This window comes from Gopherus evgoodei, chromosome 1 (genome assembly GCF_007399415.2).
Source record: "Gopherus evgoodei ecotype Sinaloan lineage chromosome 1, rGopEvg1_v1.p, whole genome shotgun sequence".
NCBI classification, from domain to species: domain Eukaryota; kingdom Metazoa; phylum Chordata; order Testudines; family Testudinidae; genus Gopherus; species Gopherus evgoodei.
The window spans coordinates 322606374-322628617 of record NC_044322.1 but is presented as its reverse complement, the minus strand read 5'-3'; the positions used below and the strand labels follow the sequence as shown (position 1 = coordinate 322628617).

Here is a 22244-nt window from a genome sequence, read left to right as displayed (position 1 = left end):
CTGACCAGAGGATGTTTGGATACTGATGTCAGCCCAGTTCTGCAGCCTGACAGGAATCAGGTGTTATCCCCATTGTAAGTAAACACAGAATTCTTCTTTGCAGTCAAACTAGTCTAATATACATTTTGTCAACTGAAACTGGAGCAGCAAAACAAAGAAAACAAATGCCTCATTTTCAAGCTTTGTGGGTGAGAGAAGACTGTAATGCCAGACTCTTGACGGCCTTAAACCAGCCTCCTCAGGAACCTGCCAAGAACTTTGCTGACAGTAAGTTCCTTATTCTTAGCAATGGAGCTAAAACTTATCACACATCTGCCCACCTTTATTCAAATGCAGCTCCTTCTGATCTGACTGCTCAGGCATTGTCAGTTTCATCCAGAACCATTTACAAACTTGGAACCTAACTGACACTAAACTTGGAGGAGTGGTAGATATGCTGGAGGGTAGGGAGAGGATACAGAGGGACCTAGACAAATTAGAGGATTGAGCCAAAAGAAATCTGATGAGGTTCAACAAGGTCAAGTGCAGAGTGTGATTTTTCAGAACATCTTTTGGGAATCGTCATGTACATGAAATAGCTGGTACTTATGATTATGCTATTTCTATGCATGTATATTCATCTTGATATCTGAAGTTATGAATATTAGCTATGTTTACTACATGTTTGCTCCTGTGGTAACACTCACAAGGTATTTATCCAGCACATGAAGGGACAAGTCAAGTTAAATGGCCCATTAAGGAACCCTTAGCTCACAATGGACCCTGGAAAACACCTGTCTACACTTAATGAACTTTTTGTGAACATTCTAACTAGAATATGGGTGTGAGTAATGGCCATGTAACTTGCCCATGTGACTCCAAACACCATCTTTCACAGCGAGAACAGATTTCCCTTTAGTTGGTACTTGGCAGAAGCTAAAAGGCCCTGGCAAGGAAACATTTCCATTTTGCCTCTTTCCTTCTCTGGTCTCTTTCATGCTCCAGCCTCTGGACTATGAACATATACTAATGGGAGCATTCTAACCAAGGGACTGAAGACTTTAAGGTAGTCTGGAGCCTTCATATTTCCCTGATCCTTTGCAGATGGACTTATGAGTTGGATATGGTACAGAGAATGTTCTAGCCTCATTGATTGCTGATTTTTCCCTTGCAGTGGACAAAGATCAGATGTCTGCTGACTTTCTCACAGGAGTCAGCAACCTTTGATACCTGTGGTATAAGCAACATAGCCCTTGCTTGAGTGGTTTTGTTCTTTTGTCTTCAAATGTCAAAGTCTGTTCCCATTGAACTCAATAGCAAAGCTCCTTTTGATTTCAATGGGAACAGGATTTGGCCCCCAGAGAGCAGAGAATGTGATTTTGATCAATTCTTATCTGCCTAGAGACAGTTCTTATGCAAGTTCTGCCAGGCTGATTTTGATTGTCCCTTCTGTATGTCATGCTGAGGAAAATAATAAAACAATTTAGGCGTGTAGCAGGATGGTCACTCATTCCTGCCTGGATGGGCTTAAAACAGCCCTGCAGAAGGCAGGGGACAGGAGGAAAAACTGGGCTGATTGGGAAACAGAGCCAAGCTTTATGGGGGCTCTCTGCATAGAAGAGCTTGTGGATTGGGTGAGGGGAGGGTAGGTCAGGGCACAAACAGGGCATGGGTTGATAGAGCTGCCACTGTACAGACTTATATATTATTCAGAGATGTGTCTGTATCTACCTAGGTGATTAAATGATCCTCATCATCTCAGTATATGAAGATGTGTGTATGCATTAAAGCTATGTCTACACTACAGCTTATGTCGGTATAACTTATGTTGCTCAGGGGTGTGAATAAACCAGCCATAAGAGCAAAATAAATTACACCACTCTAAGCACCAGTGTGGACTGCTTTGCTGCTGCAGAGCTGTATGTGTAGACAAGCCCCTAAGATACTGTAGTGATGATAGCCATGTAAGTACCTGCATAGATAAAATGCTGCTGGGCTTCTGATCCTTCCTTTCTATGTGCTGCTGGACTGCCTCTCGCTCAAACATGCTATGAGATACATACAGACATCCAGAACATGATGATACAAAATCATTATCTTACAGCTGTGCACTATTAGTCTGGTTCCACAAGTACCACAGATGGGCAAAATTTGTCCTTTGATCACTCTCACGTGACTTCACAGGCTGAGAAGGGCCGCTTGCGATGATTGTCTTTGACAGCACATGCTGATCCAAGCATCCAGGGAAAGAAATTGGAAGGTGCAGTCCTGAAAACAATCCAAATAAATAAATAAATAAAAGTCAACATAGTGTTAAAAGGAGCAGTCACTTCCTTTTCAATGAAATATAAAATAAAAACACGCAGAGAGGAGCTACAATTACCACATGACTCAGTAAAATGATAAATTCTTAGGCTCCTTTCCTGTGTTGGGATCTGCTAGCAGAGACTCTTATGCCCACAAGGAGTCCCCATCCAACTGCATGAGCAGAGCTTTAACCATAGCCACTGTTCTCACTGTACATGTGTTTTGGTTATTCTGTTCATTCCCAATGATAATGCTAATGTAGGACTCTGTGTTACACAACTCCCTCCACTCCATTAAAAGAAATCCCTCATTTCTCAGCCCAGAATAATTCAGATGTAATAGGTCCCAATACTGTGGGCTTTACACTCAAAACTACAGTTGATGTTGATTGGAACTTTGTCTCAACAAGGACTGCAGGACTTTGCCCACACTAATTACACACAGAGCACAAGATACTCTTTCTTTGAGCATACATAAGGTTTGATTTTGTATCTGCTGAAATCTATGGGAGTTTTGCCATTGACTTCAATGGGAGCAGGACCAAGCCTTATATTGTAGCAACAGAGATCTCAGATGTCCTGAAGAAAATATTATTAATAATCAAAATGTCATGATGTGATATCTGCCAGTAGGTGGTATATTTTCTTTTTTACTTTGCTCACAAAAAACCCTTGCACTGTGCCTTTATTTTGTCCTGTGTGGCTTTCATTAACTCCAACATACGTCACTTTTAGACATTTCAGACTCTTAAGTAATACTCAGGGAAAAGTCAAGCTGTTTGTATTATTTCCAGACCTCATTTTAGTGTAAAACCACACTGTGCTAAGTTTATTAAGGTATTTGTATAACTTCCCTGTTAATGCAGATTCATTCCATTTCAATATATCAATTAAAAACAAAATCAAATTTCTAGTGGGGAGACATGAGCAGCCCTTCATTGAGCACCCAGCTCATCTCTGAAAAGTGCCTCTGTTAAAACAGCATTGAGAGGGTCCATGCTGAATGTCTCTCAATCATTCCTTATTAACACGCTTAGTTTATAGTCTTGCAAGTTCAAAGTAGGCTCCAAAAGTCAATTTGGGTTCTTCGCTTCACATGCATCATTCACCAGTAATAAAGGTTTTGCCCTCAGTTACCCCTGTGTGTACCATTCATCTTCAGGTTATACCTTTCATGTTAACTTTGCAACCCCGTTGCATGGGGTAACTGATTTGAACTTCATAAGCAATTACCACTATGTTGCTGTTGCATAGGGAGGAACAGTCCCCCATTTGTGTGAGCGCTGCAGCACCAACAAGAGTAAAATCCAGTAAATTCTTATTGCAGTCACTTAATTCAGTCAAACTCACTTGACTTTGAATAGACACAGAGAGTAAATCTGATCAGTAAGAAGGGGCCATTTTTCCATATTCACTCTTCAAAGTAAGGGAGCATTTTAACAGAGTAATTTTCCAAGGGTCACACTTAGGATAAGTTTTGGCCTGTGTGACTGGGTGTACAAACCCCTCACTGGACAGCAAAGGGTGAAAGAGCAGCTCTGGGCTCAGCTGGCCCTGCCTCTCCAACCATGTTGAGCATCCTTCATGTGGAGGCGGGGCTTAAAAGGGAGTCAGTTGGCTTGGTTAGGGTGGAAAGGGTAGAGAGAAGGGCTGGCTCTGGTTGCTCCAGTGGAGGATGCACTACTGGTGCAAAGTATCCAAAAAGCATAGGTGATTTCAGAGTCTTTTTCCAATTTACCTTTACACTTGTGAAAATCAGGAGTAACTCACTGGAATTACAACAGCGTAAAACTGGTGAAAAAGAGGAATCAGGCCCTGTCCAATTATATTTTGAAATTGTTGCATACACATTTTGTGATTCATTCAACTGTTTAGAGGCTCTCTCCTATGGATTTGGTGTCAGTTAGATACAAATTAGAGATGGGCTTGACCTGCAGTGCTCAGATCCTGAGCTGGATTCTGCTTTGCATCCAAACTGCCTAGAGGTTCATAGCAAGGCTTTTGGTTCAGGCCTACCTTATAAACAAATATGGTATTGTTTTCTATAAAGGATTCATCCTTATTAAGAATCAGACATTTTATGTGCAGTGCATCCTAATCTAAATGTCATGGGGCTCAGTGAACAGATTTTGAAATTCAAGTTTCAAATACTTGAGGGAATTTAAAATTTCTATATAATAATTCACATCAAGGGACATGATATCGCTTAGCAAGACAGGGAGTTTGGGACAATTGAAGCTTGGATAATCAAAGTTATGCTGTATACAGAGCAGCAAATGCACATAAATAAATTACGTTGCTTTTGGGTTTGATCACATAGAAGTATCAAAAAAGTGGAATTATAGAGATAGGACTTTTTTCCTTTCTTCTCTGCCCCTTTTGTTCTGCTTATGATATTGGTCACCCATTGCTTTAGGTAATAAAATCATGCTAGTTTTTTCATTCCTCTCCAAACCCTCTCTCCAGTTACTTCACTGCAATGGACTGCCAATGTAGACTAAATTTTTTTTTAAATTCCTTCTTATCATTTGTTTTTCATTTTATTTTGCTTCTTGCATGAATATCCCACTATAAAAGGCTCACAATAGTGCTCACCTACTGCTATGCCATAAAGGAAAAGGAAACTGGTGACAAGTGAGCAGAGTTATCTTCTAAAATGGAATATCCCTGCTTCTGAACATCTATGATTATCAATGAATCATTGAACAGGGCATGGAACATGAGACTACAACAGATGTACAGTGCACATAATTTTGCCAAATACCACTTGTGAATGAATGCTTCCTGTGAGGGTTCTCAGAGTGCCCAGGGCTGTGAGTCACTTTTGTTACTCCCATGACCTCCAGAGAGAAGGAGACTTGCTTCTGCTTAACAGGGTGTCAGCTCCCTGACACCACCAGACACCCAAACCTGCCTGACAGGTTAACAGTAGATGCACCCCAATTCCTAAGCTCCACTGAAGTGTTCACCTGTAGTGTACAAACTTTATCCAATGAAAACTCACAGAAATACCAGATCTGCTGTCCATAAGGGAACAGTGCACACTCCAGCTGGTGTGATTCAGCTGGGGATCAGCATCTTGCTTAATATCACAGCACTGAGATATATTTATAGTGTAAACAACAATAATTTATTACCAAAGATTCAAGAGATATTGAACAAGGCTAACAGAAAAAAGGGCTACATATAAAATAAAATCATAACATGCTTTCTAGAGACTAAACTAAACCTGACTAGAGCAGTCGTATCTCACCCAAAGCCTTTTGCAGCATATCCAAGCAAGGCTGGCTGTGATCCTATTTTTATGAATGTAAACGTGCTTGCTGTCCGTTTCCTTCCTATGTGCAACAAGGTGTTTTCCTTGTTCCCCAGTTATAGTCCAGTAAACCTTTGAAGTGCACCCCCAGCTGAGGCTATTTTCCCCCTGCTGTTCTTTTCCTGTTAAATCTCACAACCCTTCATCTGCAACTAACTCAGACTGGTAATTGAGAATAAGACAATACTCAATTTACATTTCAATAGGTACATGGTTAAAGGTAAGAGGACTGTTGGACTCTTACTAAAACTCAGTGGGGGCTTGGTTGGCTAGCTCCCAGTACCAAAAGAAAGGGGAGGGGTCGATGGGAAATCAGGACCCTGAGACTGACAGTCTCCAGGAGCAATGGGGAGAGGCCAATGCTCCAGGTCAGCCTGATTGACAGGGTGAACAGGCTAATAAGGGAGTCAGGAGGTCACAGGGTCCTGTCCTCTGGGTGAGCTGGAATTGCCTGGAACAGAAGGGGGCTGAGCTAAGGAGAGAGAAGGGGCCCAAGCTGAGCTGGGGAACAAAGCCATGCCAGCCAGAGAACCAGAGAAGCAGCCCAGGAAACATGTCAGTGCTGGGAGCAGAGCCGTACAAACACCACTGAAAGCAGATCTGTGCTGAGAGGAGAGCTGTAGCAACTAGAGCCTGAGGGGACAGAAAAAGCAGCCCAGGGGGCTGGAGGCAGAGCAGCATCAGTGCTGAGATAGAGTGGAGCTGGAGCTGGAGGAGTCTGGAGCCAGGTTTGATAAGCAGCTAGGAAGAGCCAGGGGAGACCCTGGGCAGCAGGCCCAGCGCAGGGAGATGCCCCCAAAAGCCCTGCAGGCCAGACTTGGAGGGGGATCGTAATCCCGACGGGCAGGCTGACGCTGGGAAGAAGGGCCCTGACACCTAGAGCCTGAAGGTGTTTGGCCACCACCAGAGCAAGTGGCCAATCTGCGGTATCCCTACAGCACAGCCAGGGCCTGAGAAAGAGGCCTGGGACGTGTGAGGAACAGACTGTGAACTGCCCTTATATTCCAGAGACTGTGGTTGTGGTGTCCCCTTGCCAGAGAGCACGGCTATGTGTTTTCCTTTAACCTTTCCCATTTTTCCTTATTTTTTAAAAATTGGTTGCTGTTTAATATTTTCTTTGAACTGTATGTAATGATCAGTGGGTCAGGGAAATGTCCAGTGCAGAGAGAGCACCCTGGAGTGGGGACGCCCTAGCCCCTGCCCCAGGGCTGGCGCTACCATTTAGGCAGCCTAGGCAATTGCCTAGGGTGCCAGAATAATTGGTGGGCGCCGTTTTGCTGGAGGGGGTGGCAGGCGGCTCCGGTGGAGCTGCCACAGTCGTGCCTGCAGACGGTTGGCTGCTCGCGTGGCTCTGGTGGACTGCCCGCAGGCATGACTGCGGCAGCTCCACTGGAGCTGGAGAGCACCAGACCCTCCGCAGGCACCACTGCGGCAGCTCCACCGGAGCCGCGGGACCAGCGCGTAGGGTAGCGAAATTGCCATGCGCCTAGGGCGCTCAAACCCCTAGCACCAGTCCTGCCCTGCCCTTAGTGACCATGACAAGGTTGGCGGTTGAGCCTGCCAGGAATCCTGGGCCCAGCCTTGTTGGGGTTATGAGGACTTTGCCACACAGGAGAGTGGAAGGGGAGCCTCGAAGTCAGGCAGGTCTCTGGGTAAAGGAAGTGGGAGCGAGGACTCAGGTTTATACACAGTAGTGTATAACCCAGGAAGATCTCAACAATAGCGTGACCATTCCCTCACTTACATTTTTGGCATCACAAACAGGATTCTATCCACAGGGTCCACCCCACTGGTTTACTGATTGAGTTCTGGTAGCACTGTCCGGGCCTGTTCGAGAACTCTATCATGGAATTGAAGAACTACAGGCCCAGTTTGCTGAACTTCAGCACAGATTATCAGACCAAGCTGAGGCATTACAAGAAGCTAGAACCGAACAGAGAGAACCCTTATCACTGGATAAGGCAGTAATAGACCAACAGGCAGCAAAAGCTAAGAAACCTCCTAATATTTATGTTCTAAGAGAGCAGAAGGTCACAGAGTTTAGCAGTTTCCCGACTAGACCAGAAGACATTACGGTAGAGGAGTGGGTCAAGTCTGTGAAGACAGCTATGCATGTGCTAACTGTACCTGAAGAAGATCATGTGGACTTCACAGAGGAACACCTCAAGAGCTAGGCCAAGGCCACAGTAAAGTTCATGGTGTTGATCACTGATTACTCTCGCCCCTCGCTCCACCGATATGGTCACAAGGTGCCCGTTATCTACCGGGTAAGGAGCTTTGGGATAGGGCGGAGGCTCGATCACTGGATGTCCTCGGGAGGGGTGACAAGTGCCCTGAAGGTAGCAATGGGGATAACGCAAACAATGAGTCATGGGGTTCAAACTGAGGGTTTATTGAATGAGTCACAAGTGAGGATAAGGAACAACTTAATACTAGTTACAACTTGGGCCTACAATATAATACTAGAACAAATAATAAAAATACTGCAATTACAAACAGAAGCTGACCCTGCTACCGCTCTAAGTCCCAGTAGTTATTCAGGTCCTTCCAAGGGTTAGTAAAGGTGCTATTGGTGCTATTATTAAGCATAAATGCAATTACTCGTCTAAGTAAAAAAAAAAGCAATAAGACAGTTAAAGATTGCTGTGAGACTCCGGCCAATCCCCCTTGCATTCAAGGTTTCCTGGTTAGTGGGTTTCCCCTAGCAGGAGCCTTGGGGCGGCTGGGATCGGCTTTCATCTCCGGCTTACAACACGATTACAGGCTCAGTTAGTTAGCAGAATTAGCAGAATTAGCAGCTAGGCATACTTACACACACAAACCACAAACGTTTCATTACCACCGGCAGACGGGTAGGCTTCTGAGAACACGGAGCCGAGGGAGACTTCGAGTTGATCAGGCTCGGTTACGGGTACAGGTTTCTGCGTTTTCTCCCTGCCCACCGCCTGCACGGTGGGCAATTTATAAGGGTAAGGACGTGTTCAGTTTTTTGGCCAGGTTTCTCCTAATTAGGAGATTTGCAGATGCCTCATTACCACCCTCGGGGGCGGGGGTTCCTGGAACTGGCTGACCACAAAATTTGCCTAGCCCCAACGGTTACTTTCGGGGAAATGCTTCTTGTTTGAGAGTACGTGCATGCTCGTTTCCTGAACATGGAGGCCAGGGCAGAACTGCTTAGGGCTGCAGCACTAACATAGGCACTAACATGCCCCCGTGCCCTGGGCTCCATGTGAATGTTATGCCTATACCTCAGATTCATCGTCCGACTCGCCACCCCCTTCTACAAGAGGGCGTGTGTCGGGGGAAGAGGCAATGTAGGCCGACCCGATAACACAATGGACACAGGCTTTTAAGCAGGCACAGCCAAGGCAGAGCAGGACACACCCGACCAGGAGGGAGATAAGGAGAGATTGAAAATAAGCCTTGTAGGCTCCGAGACCCAACCAATCGAGCCAGGACCAAAATCGGAAGGTCTCCCTGGACTCACGCATGGCGGTTCCTAAAGCCCTGAGGTTATTAATTACTTCCGTTAAATTTCCAGATACAGAAGAAACAGAGACACAACACTTATTCTTAAACTGTGGGTACATGGATATGAGGGTCTCACAAAAATCCCGTGATTGCAGCAGAAATTGTATCATTAATCGGTTCTGAAAAGAATAATCTGATAATTCCGTTAGCTGCTGATTGACTAAATTAAAAGCTTTTGCGGTGGTATTTGCCAGCGTTTCAATAGCCAGTGATTGGAATAATACTTGCTCATGTAATAACATATATCCAACGGGGTTAATTAAACGAGACCACTGAAGACACTACAGAGGACAGCGCACCCTTTGCCTTCTCCCACCAACCCCAGGTCTTGTTGTTGAGAGTTAGATATCTTCCGCAGTGCTTCCTTGGGCACCCCCTTATGTAACAGGAACCCAAAAAGCGCCCTTTCGGCCTTGGTACGTTCAGGGTGCTTAGGTTGACCCTTATTAACAGGGTTCTCAGCTGGAAGGGCTGAGATGGGGCTCTTGGGGGCTTGTGGCATCCAAAGACGGGACATGGCCTCATATAAAGTAATAAGAGGTTGTCCAATCCAACCATGCAGCAACAGGGTTCCCCCTGTGTCAATCGGTGGGGCGCCGTCTATGGCTAAGTCCACTGCATCCCTGTTGACCGGGATTTGAGTGGGGTCCCCGACATAAATGAGCGGCACGTTGGATTGGACTTGCTGCGGATTCAAGTTTAAGGGCACCGTCTGTGGGTCCCACATTACGATGGATGCCCCGGCAATAGCCCATATGATTTCATGGGGTGTATTTATGCTGCCGGGAGTTATATACATGCCCTTAAAACTGCCCTTCGTGGCTAAAGAGGCTGCGGCTGGTGTAGTAAGTGGCCAGACCACGTTTCTTAAGAGGTTATGGCCTGAAAATCCTCCTGACCAGGTGGACGTTTTGGCCAAGAGACTAGCCTCCTCCATGTCCACTATCTCTGCCCCGTGATCCAGGGCCAGACGGCCCAGCCAAACGAGGGCGGGCTCGCTCTCCCCACGCCTAGTGTCTACCATAAACTCCTTCAATTCTGCCTTAGTGCGGGTACGATATTCGGTGGTAGTAGTAATTTGGTCTGTATTAGAGTCCACCTTGCTTTTTGTAATAGCAACAGGCATTGCCTCCATCCGCATCTCCTTCTCAGGCGCAGGTGGGGCTGAGGGGAGAGCGGGATAGATCAAAGAGGGAGGGGGGGCTTCATAGGGGGATGGGTTTCCGCCAGCCTGACTCCCGACCTCCTCCTCCTTGTCACTCATCTCGCTTTCTGCGCTATCGGTGCCATTCGCGGCGACCTGTTTAGCGGCAAACATAGTGCTTCCATGAAGGACCGCACAGAGGTCCAGCGCTTTGTTTAGTGCGCTGAACAAGACCGTGGACACGTCTTCTGACTTATACTCGTCTGGTCTAAGTTTCTTTGACCGCTTGGTCTGTTCTAATTCCTCCATTAATTGGGTTAGCAACCCATGTGCTGGGTCACCCGGCTGTACCAGGGGCGGGGGTACGAGTTTAGAAACGGTGGCCCTGGATTTTTTAACGATACGGCTACTCTCCTTCCAAATGCCGGACGGAGTCTCAGTCTGACTAGTATCCGTGACCCCCGTGCACTGGGGCTGCAGGGAACTATCGGCCGGCTGACATTTAAACGTGGGATGGCAATGGAGGAGACACCCTACGGCGGTCAGGGTTAACGAGGTCGGATAGCTTTTTGACCCTGACCCTGACTCTATAACGCAAACCCAATCTAGGGTGGGCCTCTCAGATTGTCTTCTGGCCACTTGGTGAAATTGTAGGTGTTGAAATTGCTCGAGCTCGGACTGTTCACGGTCCCCACTACGCCACAGGCACTGGCCCTCCCGAAGGCATCCTGTTCGTGACGCCATGTTGATCACTGATTACTCTCGCCCCTCGCTCCACCGATATGGTCACAAGGTGCCCGTTATCTACCGGGTAAGGAGCTTTGGGATAGGGCGGAGGCTCGATCACTGGATGTCCTCGGGAGGGGTGACAAGTGCCCTGAAGGTAGCAATGGGGATAACGCAAACAATGAGTCATGGGGTTCAAATTGAGGGTTTATTGAATGGGTCACAAGTGAGGATAAGGAACAACTTAATACTAGTTACAACTTGGGCCTACAATATAATACTAGAACAAATAATAAAAATACTGCAATTACAAACAGAAGCTGACCCTGCTACCGCTCTAAGTCCCAGTAGTTATTCAGGTCCTTCCAAGGGTTAGTAAAGGTGCTATTGGTGCTATTATTAAGCATAAATGCAATTACTCGTCTAAGTAAAAAAAAAAAGCAATAAGACAGTTAAAGATTGCCGTGAGACTCCGGCCAATCCCCCTTGTGTTCAAGGTTTCCTGGCTAGCGGGTTTCCCCTAGCAGGAGCCTTGGGGCGGCTGGGATCGGCTTTCGTCTCCGGCTTACAACACGATTACAGGCTCAGTTAGTTAGCAGAATTAGCAGCTAGGCATACTTACACACACAAACCACAAACATTTCATTACCACCGGCAGACTTCTGAGAACACGGAGCCGAGGGAGACTTCGAGTTGATCAGGCTCGGTTACGGGTACAGGTTTCTGCGTTTTCTCCCTGCCCACCGCCTGCACGGTGGGCAATTTATAAGGGTAAGGACGTGTTCAGTTTTTTGGCCAGGTTTCTCCTAATTAGGAGATTTGCAGATGCCTCGTTACCACCCTCGGGGGGGGGGGGGGATTTCATGGAACTGGCTGACCACAAAATTTGCCTAGCCCCAACGATTACTTTCGGGGAAATGCTTCTTGTTTGAGAGTACGTGCATGCTCGTTTCCTGAACATGGAGGCCAGGGAAGAACTGCTTAGGGCTGCAGCACTAACATAGGCACTAACATATGGCAATGGCAGACAAGAAAGATATGGAAAAGGTTTTTGAACTCCTCCTAAAAGTGTATGTAGAGAAGGTACCTACTGGAACCCGACTAAAGGAGTTATTTGAGAGAAAGCAGGAGCGCAGTGAAACTGTCCTGGCATATGCGTTAGACCTCCAGGAGAGAATGAGCAAAGTGGAGCAGCAAGACTCTCAATGAGTTCCAGACCCAGATATGGTTCTGAAAGAACGGTTGGTGCTGGGACTCCTGGATGATTCCCTCTGAATGAAAAGGAGGTTTAAGGAAGAGCCCAGTAAGAAGTTCCATGGCAGGCTGCCATTATGTGGTCAAAAGAAGAGGAAGTTCCTGTGACAAAGACCCCCCATACACGAAATGGGGGCCTAGTGAATGCAACTGCTGGGGAAAAGACACTACCCCAACACAGTCAGCACTGGAAAGTTTAAGTAAGGCTGTCCAAAAACTGGCAGTCCAACAGGGGGAGATGTTGAAAGTGATGACCAAGTTGATGAAAGAAAAAAATCCCCATTAATATGCCAAAGTATCCAAGGGCACCAGGATCCCAAAGATCCCTACTGAAGGACGAACTGGGAAGGTACATTTGTTACACTTGTGAAAGGCCAGGGCATACTAGCCAAGAATGTCCACTGAGAAAGAGAGCAGAGTCCCAGGCAATCAAAACCAATGTGGCACCAAGAGTGAGTGGTCCATCTAGAGTAGAAGGCCAAGCAGTGGCAGAAGAATAGGCCTGTCCTTGGTGGAAAATTGCTCTGCATACAATGTTAATAGGAATGTGGGCAGTGTCAGCATATCTAGTGACTTCTGCAAGTGAGTATTTGGAGACTGTCTAACTGCTGAAGTATGTACAGCAGGGGTGAAGACCAGATGTTTGATAGATACTGGCTCAGAAGTCACCACCATTACTGAGTCGCATTTTCAAAAATATTTGAAGGACAAGCTGACCATGCACAGCACATGCTTTTACATCTAACAGCAGTTCATGGACTGGCAATCCCAGTGGTGGGATGCCTTGAAGCAGACATAGAGTACATGGGCCAGACACTGCAGGAAAATGCATCTTCATCCTGAAAGACAAAGCCTCTGAAGGGAGCCATATGGGAGAAGGAGTCCCGTGGGATTCTAGGAATGAACATCATTAGTGAACTGAAGGAGCTACTGCTGCCAGGGGAAGGAACCAGGAAGATGAACCGTCATGGGCTCTCTAAGAAGAATGCTCATTTCCTAGGCCCCATGAGGCAGATTGGAAATGTTAAAGTGGGCAGAAAACAGAAGACTGTTATTCCGCCTTGAAGAGGAAAGATCCTTGACGAACGCTGCTCGGTACCACGAAATATCAATGGATATCAAGTGCTTGCAGAGCTTATATCTGGGATAAGCCTATTTAATGGGCCCCAGCCAGCCAATGTACTGATAATGCCACTAAAAGAAGAGTACCAGTGAGTCTTCTAAATTCAAGTGCAAAGGCTGGGTAGTTGCACCCTCGAAACAGAACTTCAACAGTCCACCTGCCTGAGGAAGTGGTTCCTCAGGTGATGACAACATTTGAAGAGAATGGAAATGAGCTGTGGTTGACAAAGAGGAAGAAGGGAGGACGAATTACAACTTAAGGCTAGATCCTGTTTCCACAAAGTCAATGGCAAAATTCCAGTTGACTTCTATGGGCCTAAGTCTGCAGATCTGGAAAATATTATTTTCATGTCAAAGGTCTATTTTAAATAAACCATTAAAAGCATTAACTATTTCTAATGCAATTATTCAGTAACATGTGATGACTGTTGGAGTGTTAAGTTGGGTTTGCAACAGATATATTCAGTACTCACACTGAAGAGGGGAACTTGAAAATCATTATAATAATAAAAAAGTCAACATTTCAATGGGAACAAGGAAAGGACCAGGGGGAAGGGATGTTCCCCTTATTAATGTTCCCCAAGTGAAACCACGTAATGCTTTTTCTCTTCTAAAATGTGGTTTTAATTGTGTTGCTAGGGCAACACCTAATCTAACCAAGGCTCAGTATTATCTCACAGTGCTGTGTTTTAAAAGAACAAGATGATGGCCTTTGTGCCCAAACTTCTCCCCTTAAATATCAGATGGCTAGTTGTTTTGAGATGAAAGTCAATGTAACCTCTTATATTTTATTATTACTACCTTATGAATCATTTATTGGAGCAATCTCGTCTAACAAAAATACTTCAGGACAGTTTGAAAAATCAGAACTGCCCAGAAATCCTTAGGAATGCTGGGCATATACATTCACTATAAGGCCTCTTTGGCGTAAAGTGATCCTAGTGTAAATGAGAATCAGGATTTTGGTGTCGCTCAGAGCAGAGGAAATTTAATAAACACCGTGCCCTCATTTATCAGTCCCTGGGTGCAAAAACAAACAAAAACCAACTTGGTATGGTTTATAGATTAAGTTATTCAAGGCAGGGACTGTCTCATTAATTTTTTACAGTGCCTAGCACAATTCAGTCTCTAGATGTTACCATAATACAATGAATAATAACTAATAGTTAATAGGAGGAAGCAGTCTCTATTAGCTGATTCCAGAAGCACCTTTGATATAATCAATTCTAATGGTAACTGTCCACCTTTTCTTCCACTGGAAGACAAAAATCATGTTTGTTAGAGCTGTATATTTGTTAATCAATATTGTTATCAATTAAAATTAGCAAAGTGAGTCAGTGTCAGAGCTATAGTAGGAGCCCAGGAGTTCCTGGCTCCTAGTCTCATGTTTAGATCATTAGATCATTTTTCTTTCTCTTGTGGGGCCAGATCTTGGTGTCAGTCATTTTTGGCATAGAACTCTGAATCCTGCAGACCTAGACACAAGTGCATAAACTAAAATAATGCAAGTTCCCCTGTACAATGGCTGTATAGTGCTTCTGTGGCTGATCAATCTCTCCCTCATCCCAAGGGAGATATCATAGACCAATGTGACCATGCTGGGAAATGACATAAAGGTAGACAGTGAATGTGTGCAATCTCTCTCTGAACTCCCAACGGGGGCAGATTTCTCTGGATGACAGCTCTGCAACTGTGTGGTTGACAATCCAATAGATGGGCAAAAGGGAGGAGCAGACAGCTCTTTGCTGCCACTTCCCCTCAAAAACTGCACACCCCCTGCATAGTAAATATTTTGGGAGGTATTATATCGGGTAAGGGACACATTCCAAGTCTTCCTCTCTCTCTCTGAAGTCACACAATTGTCCTACACTCACAGCAGAGACAGACCCAGGACACACACAGAACTGCTTGAGGAGATAGGACCTACGATGGCTCTAAGAGCCTCTCAGTGCCAACTGGCAAAGGATATGTAACAGCAATTCCTATCAGGCCTGACAAACTCACTACTCCTAGCACATTGCTGTCATAGTGTTTATCTATAAAGAATGTCGTGTGAGGTATCCAATGAAAGCTTATACCATACTGGTCACCACAAGCTCTGTGAGACATACGTACAGGTATCATGCCAGATGTTGCAAGTCGATACTAAAAATATATTTCAACTATGTAACCAGGCAGAATTGATTAAAAAAAAGTTTTCCCTAAAGGAATGTTTATTTACCTATCTGCTTGTATCTCTGATGTAAATTAAGCAGGACAAGCCAAATAAATAGGAGTTCATTTGCATCTGAGGTAAACAGGAAGAACAAGATAACAGGAGGATGAGAAAGCAGTAAGCACATCTGAGCACAAAGCAGCGGGGAAGAAGGATCTTATCTGGAGACAGACTTCAAAAGGATACATTTCAAAGGTTTGCTGGACTGTCAGAAGAAGGGAAAGATCCCTTTTGTTATCCATCTCTCAGGGAGCAAAAAGGACAACACTCTGAATACATGAAAGTTGGATTGTGGCCCTGGTAATGCTGAGTGATTGCTTTATGTGAGAAACTTATCTTAAACAAATGTTTTAGCCTGTTAAAAGTTATGATTAGTCTCCTAGAAGTGTGCTATGCATTTGTTTTATTGGTAACACTCACTGTTTCCATTATTCTTACTCAGTACTCCCTTGAATCTGTGAATCTCTGTTCTTTGGTAATAAACTTATTCTCCTTTTATTATGAAGTCATCTCCGTGCTGTGATCTAAAGTAGAGGGTGCTCTCTCAGCTGAATCAAGTAAGCTGGTGAGTACATTGTCTCTCTGGAGGCAGAGGACTTGGTAATTACTGTGAGTGTTCAGTGACAGGGTCTGGACACAGCAAGGGGAAGCTTCTGGGAAGTTTGGGAACTGGAATACATCAAGTGTTAACCTACAAAGCAAAATAAGGGCTGGCAGAGTCCTGAGAAGTTTGTCTGGTGTGGCTAATAGACTGGGGGACAGGGAGCTGTCAGCCTGTTTATCACCAGCAAGTCTTTCTCTTACTGAAGCAGTGGGGTAAGGTGGTGACCTGCAGTTCTGGATGACCTGAGAAAGTGTCATGCCTACTCAAGCAGATCCACACCTCTGGATCAGTCAGATTAGCTCCTCCAATTTCCACATAAACTGGCATTGGGATTTGGCCCATCAAATGTGGAATCCACTAACATATCCACAGATTCAAATGTGTCAATTAATACCCGTACCATTGACAAATGGCTATAAACAAGCCATCAACAAGTTTGAAATTAGGCGAAGGTTTCTATCCATCAGAGGAGTGATGTTCTGGAACAGCCTTCCAAGAGAAGCAGTGGGGGCAAAAAACCTAACTGGCTTCAAGACTGAGCTTGATAAGTGTATGGAGGGGATGGTACAAGGAGAGTGCGTATAATGGCATGTAGCCCACTGGCGACTGCCAGCAGCAAAAATTCCCCAACTGCTAGAGACCGAACACTAGATGGGGAGGACTCTGAGTTACCACAGATAATGCTTTCCCAGATGTCTGGCTGGGAAGGTCTTGCACACAGGCTCAGGGTCTAACTGGTCACCATATTTGGGGTCAGGAAGGAATTTTCTTCCAAGTCAGTTTGGCAGAGACTCTGAGGGGGAGCGGGGGGGGGGGTCACTTTCCTCTGCAGCATTGGGCACAGGTCACTTGCAGCTTTAAACTAGTGTAAATGGTGACATCTCTGTAATTTGAAGTCTTTAAACCATAATTTGAGGACTTCAGTAACTTGGCCTGCAGTTAGGGGTCTATTTCAGGAGTGGGTGAGGTTCTGTGGCCTGCAATGTGCGAGAGGTCAGACTAGATGATCACTATGGTACCTTCTGACCCTAAAGTCTATGAATCTATGAGACTTCCTGCTGGTGATCTTTCAAATATATTTACCTGACTAGGCTTTCTCCTCTCTTTCGCTTGTCCTAATAGTTCAGAGTTCATAGGTCCAAGGGGAGACTCAATCATAAACAATTTAAAGAACTCCTGAGTCAACAAGTACGAACAACAGCAGAGCTGATAACAATCTGCTCCAATAAGTAACACTGCTTTTAGATTCATTAAGACTCCCCAAGCACACCTGGGGCACTGTTTACATGGCTCTTGGCATGGCCAGTACATGGTGTGAAAAGTGGATCACAGATCTGCAGATGCATGTGTAGTAATTCTGCGTATTATAAGTAACAGCGAATTAAGTTTGCAATGATCGCCCTCAGGTAATATGTAAGTGTAATTAACTGGCTGTGAGAGACCCACATATTGAACTGATAACTAGCAAGACAACAAATTAAAAAATACAAACTGCAAGAGATACATGGGACACTGTGCAGACTACGTAATTCGGTTCTTTTCCTTAGCCATCTCTTTTTATCCTCAGTTTTTGAGACAAAGCTTTTGTTTTGTTTTGTTATTTGTTTTTACTGTGTTCAAGGCATAATAACCTACAAGTAACAGATTTGAAACACAGGGCAAAGAATGATTAAGGCTTCTATTACTGTAAGATAAAGTCTGTCTTGTTTCTAAGCTGTCCATCAACTGTCAGGTTTGCTAGATACATTTCAAGACCCATTGAGTCACCACAGGAGCAAAACACAAAGCGAGGGAGGGAGCATGAAACTGAACTGAAAATGCCACACTTTCTTCTGGCCACAACATTGTGTAAATTGTTTTTTTCCCCACTCAGGAGACTGTAAACTCAGTACATCGAACCTGGCACAGTTTCTGTCTGATTGTTTTCTTGGGGCAGGAGGGAGGCCCCATGGAACATGAAGGGGCTTCAGCCTCAGAAGATTCTGGTTGTTGGGCGACTCATTGGAGACCAAGGCCATCTGCAAAGAGACCTTGTGCATTGCTTCCTGGCCTCTCTCCACCAACCTTCATGGTAGCCTGAGTCTAGCAGGATCTATATGCACAGCACAGAGAAAGAGAACAAGCTAATAATCCTGAATGAGCTGTCTGCATCTATACAGTAATACCTGGAGAAGACTAATGATAGATCTTCTCTTCCTGACTTTCAGCCAGTTTCTCTCTCAGTGGTTCTGGATGTATTGGGAGAACTTCATGCCATAACTTGTGCTTTGGATCCCTTGATTGGTGAGGTCCAGTTCTTTGCTGGTGGAGACTGCCAGTGCCTCCTTTAAGGAGGGCAGGGAGCCAACAGCTTTAAAGGAAGCATGTTTGGCCTTTATTCAAACAGCCATCTCTTGACACTACCAAGCAGTACCTAAGCTTCTAGTTCTAGTTAAGCCTATGGAAAAGGTTGTGTGAGACAACTCTCAAGAGTATTTTTATGCCACCAACTTCCCTGATCCAGGTTCCAACCACAAGTAGCACTGGCTGATGACCTTGTGGTGATGGATAAAGATCAGGTGCCCATAATGATTAGATCCTTCAGCTATCTTTGATACCATGCATAACAAGGTGTTGATGCAATTACAATGCCCATCAGAAGTGGATGTGATTCCTCTTCCATGGTTTCATTCCTGTCACGCAAAGTCCCAGAGGTTAGTGTCAGACAATTGCTTTCCTGCCTGAAGGAAATGTGGGATATTACAAGATTATCTGCTGTCATCCCTCTTAATCTGGGAATATGTGAGGTTGTTAGGACAGCAGGTGAGGATACATCGACTGGAATGCTTTCAGTATGAGGATACTCAGCTTTATACCTGTATTCCATTCAGCCTAGAGAGTAGGATTGCCAACTTTCTAATTCCAGAAAACTGAACACCCTTGCCCTGCCCGCTGCCCCGCCCCTTCCTCTAGGCCCCGTCACTGCCCAAGGCCCCATCCAGGCTCACTCCATCTTCCCTCCCTCCATCACTTGCTCACCCCCATCCAAGGCCCAGACAGGCATGCTTATTGTTTTGACAGATATATGATGCAAAGTTCAGGTTTTATTTGTTACAGGATGCTAGAGTTGGCAGCAAAAGAGTCAAAATAGTCAATTTTTTTAAAAATGAAATTTCACAAAAGTCTTCATGATTCTTTCCCTCTCCTCTTCCCATTTTTCATAACCAGCTCTGTGTTTTTTTTTCATTGAAGTTATTGTAATTTTATATGTGAAATTAGGACCACACATTATCACAGCTGCAACGGGTCCATTAAAGGCCCACTCTTGAAGCCCGAATACAAATCCATAGAGCACAATCACAGAAATTCACCTGTCCAGATACCTATACAAACAAATCTGTAGAAACTGACTCCCACACCTACATGTAGATACACACATGTATTCATGTGTACATATCTAACATGCACTAACACATATACTTCCACATTATTTAATATTACAATTGTTGTTTAGTGCCTAGAGACCCCAACTAAGATCAGGGCTACAGACTGGTAGATGCTGAACATACACAGAAAAAGAGAGAGTCTACAACAAAGATTTTATAATGTAGCTAGACAAAGATGGGAAGAAATGTATGATCCATTGGCTCTTCTGCAATTACTAGTCAACAACATTCACTTTAAGAAATAATACATTTCTTTTAGAATTCCTTCCTCTTTTAAAGACTTGTTATGAAATCAATACACACACATTTTATGTCATCAATTCTTTTATGCGCAAGCCAGAAAAAGGAATAAAAGTCAGAGTTAGGCTGCAAATTTTATTCACACAGGTATACACACAAGCAGCAATACATGCACCTTCCTGCACAAAAACATACAGTCTCTTATACACATACAATGCATGCAGGCACACACTTGCCTACACAGAGACACTTTCTCATATACTTTTCCAGGGGCTGCCTAAATCACCCAGCCTGGAAGGGAGGAGGGTGAGCTGGGGGGGAAAGATGGGGCTGTGGGGCTGGAGGAGAGATGATGGGGAGGGAAACAGGCCAAGGATGAGAGCAGGATAGGGGTGAGAGAGGCTGTGGGAAATGGGGTAATGTGGGGTGGATGGGGATGCAGGGGGAGGCAGAAGGCTACAGGTGCATGAGGATGTGGGATGCACAGGGGTGTACAGGGACATAATGGGAGTGCAGCAGTGTCTGAGGCAAATGGGATGCAGGAGCATGGGGGGTGAGGGAGATGGGAGTGGCGGCTCTGGGATGTGGAGAAGATGGGTGGGAGAGCACTGTAAGGGGTACAGGGATAGGATGGGAGAGGGAGGGGGATGGGAGTGCAGCCCCATTCCCAGCACTCAGAGATGGGGATACACTTACCTCCAACTCCTGAGTGCTGGCGATGGGGCGACAGACCATGATTCGTCACAAGGCATGCGCCGCAGCTCCAGCCCAGCCACACAAGGAGCGCAAGGAGGGCTGGACAGCAGATGCATGTGCCACAAGACCCCTCAGTGGCTGCCTGCTGAGTGCTCGTGAGTGGCGCTCATTCCTCCCGTACACTGACCCAGCCAATGGGAGCTGTGCCTACGGGCAGGAGGTGGGGCACCAAGCAGAATCCGCTGGCAGCCCTAAGGCCAGGAGCTGAACATGCCGGCCTCTTCTGGACCCAGTAGCTGTGTGGGCCGCTGCACAGTGCTAGTAGGGAGCCTGCCAGCCCCACTGCAGCACTGCGAACTGGACATTCAATGGCCCGGTCAGCAGTGCTGACCGAAGCCATCAGGATTTCTTTTCGACCGGGTGTTCCGGTACAAAACCGGACCCCTGGTCACCCTACTAGAGAGTGCAATCAACTATTTTAGTCAGCATTTTAGTGAGGTGAGTGCCAGTTGTCTGAAATTTAGTCTGGGGAATACTAAAATGATGATGTGGTGGGTTTGGGAAAGCAACCTAGATTAGCAACCTGGTTTGCTACTAGGGCAGCACAGCTATATTTAGGTGAAAAAGATTAAAAAGTAGTGGTGATTACAAAGACATGAGGCATTGAATTACTAGAAATAAAATGGATTGAGGGCAGGTTGTGCTCATCAAGCAAAAATGGCCCATTCCACTCAAATGGCTTCCTCAATGCAGTTCACCTATCTGATGAAGAGGTCAACTATTCTGAAACAAAGATCCATGATTTTATATGATCCAACCATGCACCCTAAGATGGTGAAAGAAAATCATAAAATCTACCATTAAGGATGAAATATATCATATGTCTTGAAATATCCAACGAGAAGGAGACATGAGTATGCAAAACAACGTAAAAAATCATGTGGTATATCTTGGCCCCAGTGAAGTCAATGGAAAAACTTCAGTTGTCTTCAGTGGGGTCAGTATTTAACCCCTGATGTTTACCGTTTTTTGTCTCTACTTTAACATGCTTTTAGCTTTTATGTGCTATGCACATTTCTGTAGCTTAGGCCAAGAGAAAAAAAGATGCTTATTTTAAATACTTCAGCCTACATTTTCAAAACTGACTAGTAATTTGGACTCCAATGTGATCTTCAAAAAGTGCAGAGCTCCCACTCTCTGCAAATCTTCCCCCCTTAAGGTATCTCAAGTTGAGCTCCCAAAAACTGAGCCACTTCAAATGACTTTTGTAGGTAATCATTATCTAAAATGTGACTGAAGAAAAACCCAGTTTGCAGCCAACCAGATCTAGACAGAAAAGAATTTAACTCATGGGCTAAAACCTACTGAACTGCATTCTAAATAATATTTGTGAACTTTCAGCGTGAGAAAGACAGCCATCACTATCTACTACCTCATTATTTCATAACTACTACTAAAAATTATCAGAAAATTATTTCACCTTAGAGACTAATAACCTGCCACATTTATTGTTTTTAAATTCTGTGTTGAGTGACACAGGCAGAAAAATGAGTCTTTACATTCAAACTACTCCTTTTTCCTGTAACAAACTTATAACTACAATGAGTAAGAGAGATTGATTGGCTTGATATTTTCCAAAACAACTTCCTCTTCGGTTAGGGTTATGTGAGCTATGCTGCATACCAA

At 45.0% G+C, this 22244-nt stretch overlaps 1 protein-coding gene across 3 annotated transcripts in view; it reads right to left on the bottom strand.

Moving 5' to 3' along the window:
* CPED1 (cadherin like and PC-esterase domain containing 1) overlaps positions 1-22244 on the bottom strand; it is a 232083-nt gene that overhangs the window by 150978 nt on the left and 58861 nt on the right. For all 3 annotated transcript variants that reach the window (XR_003998531.1, XM_030549097.1, XM_030549098.1), the window contains one exon: positions 2082-2247. Coding sequence is in view for 2 of the 3 variants with exons in the window: in XM_030549097.1 (XP_030404957.1) it covers positions 2082-2247 (166 nt within the window). In the remaining variant the exon portion in view is untranslated. The remainder of the gene's footprint in view (positions 1-2081; positions 2248-22244) is intronic.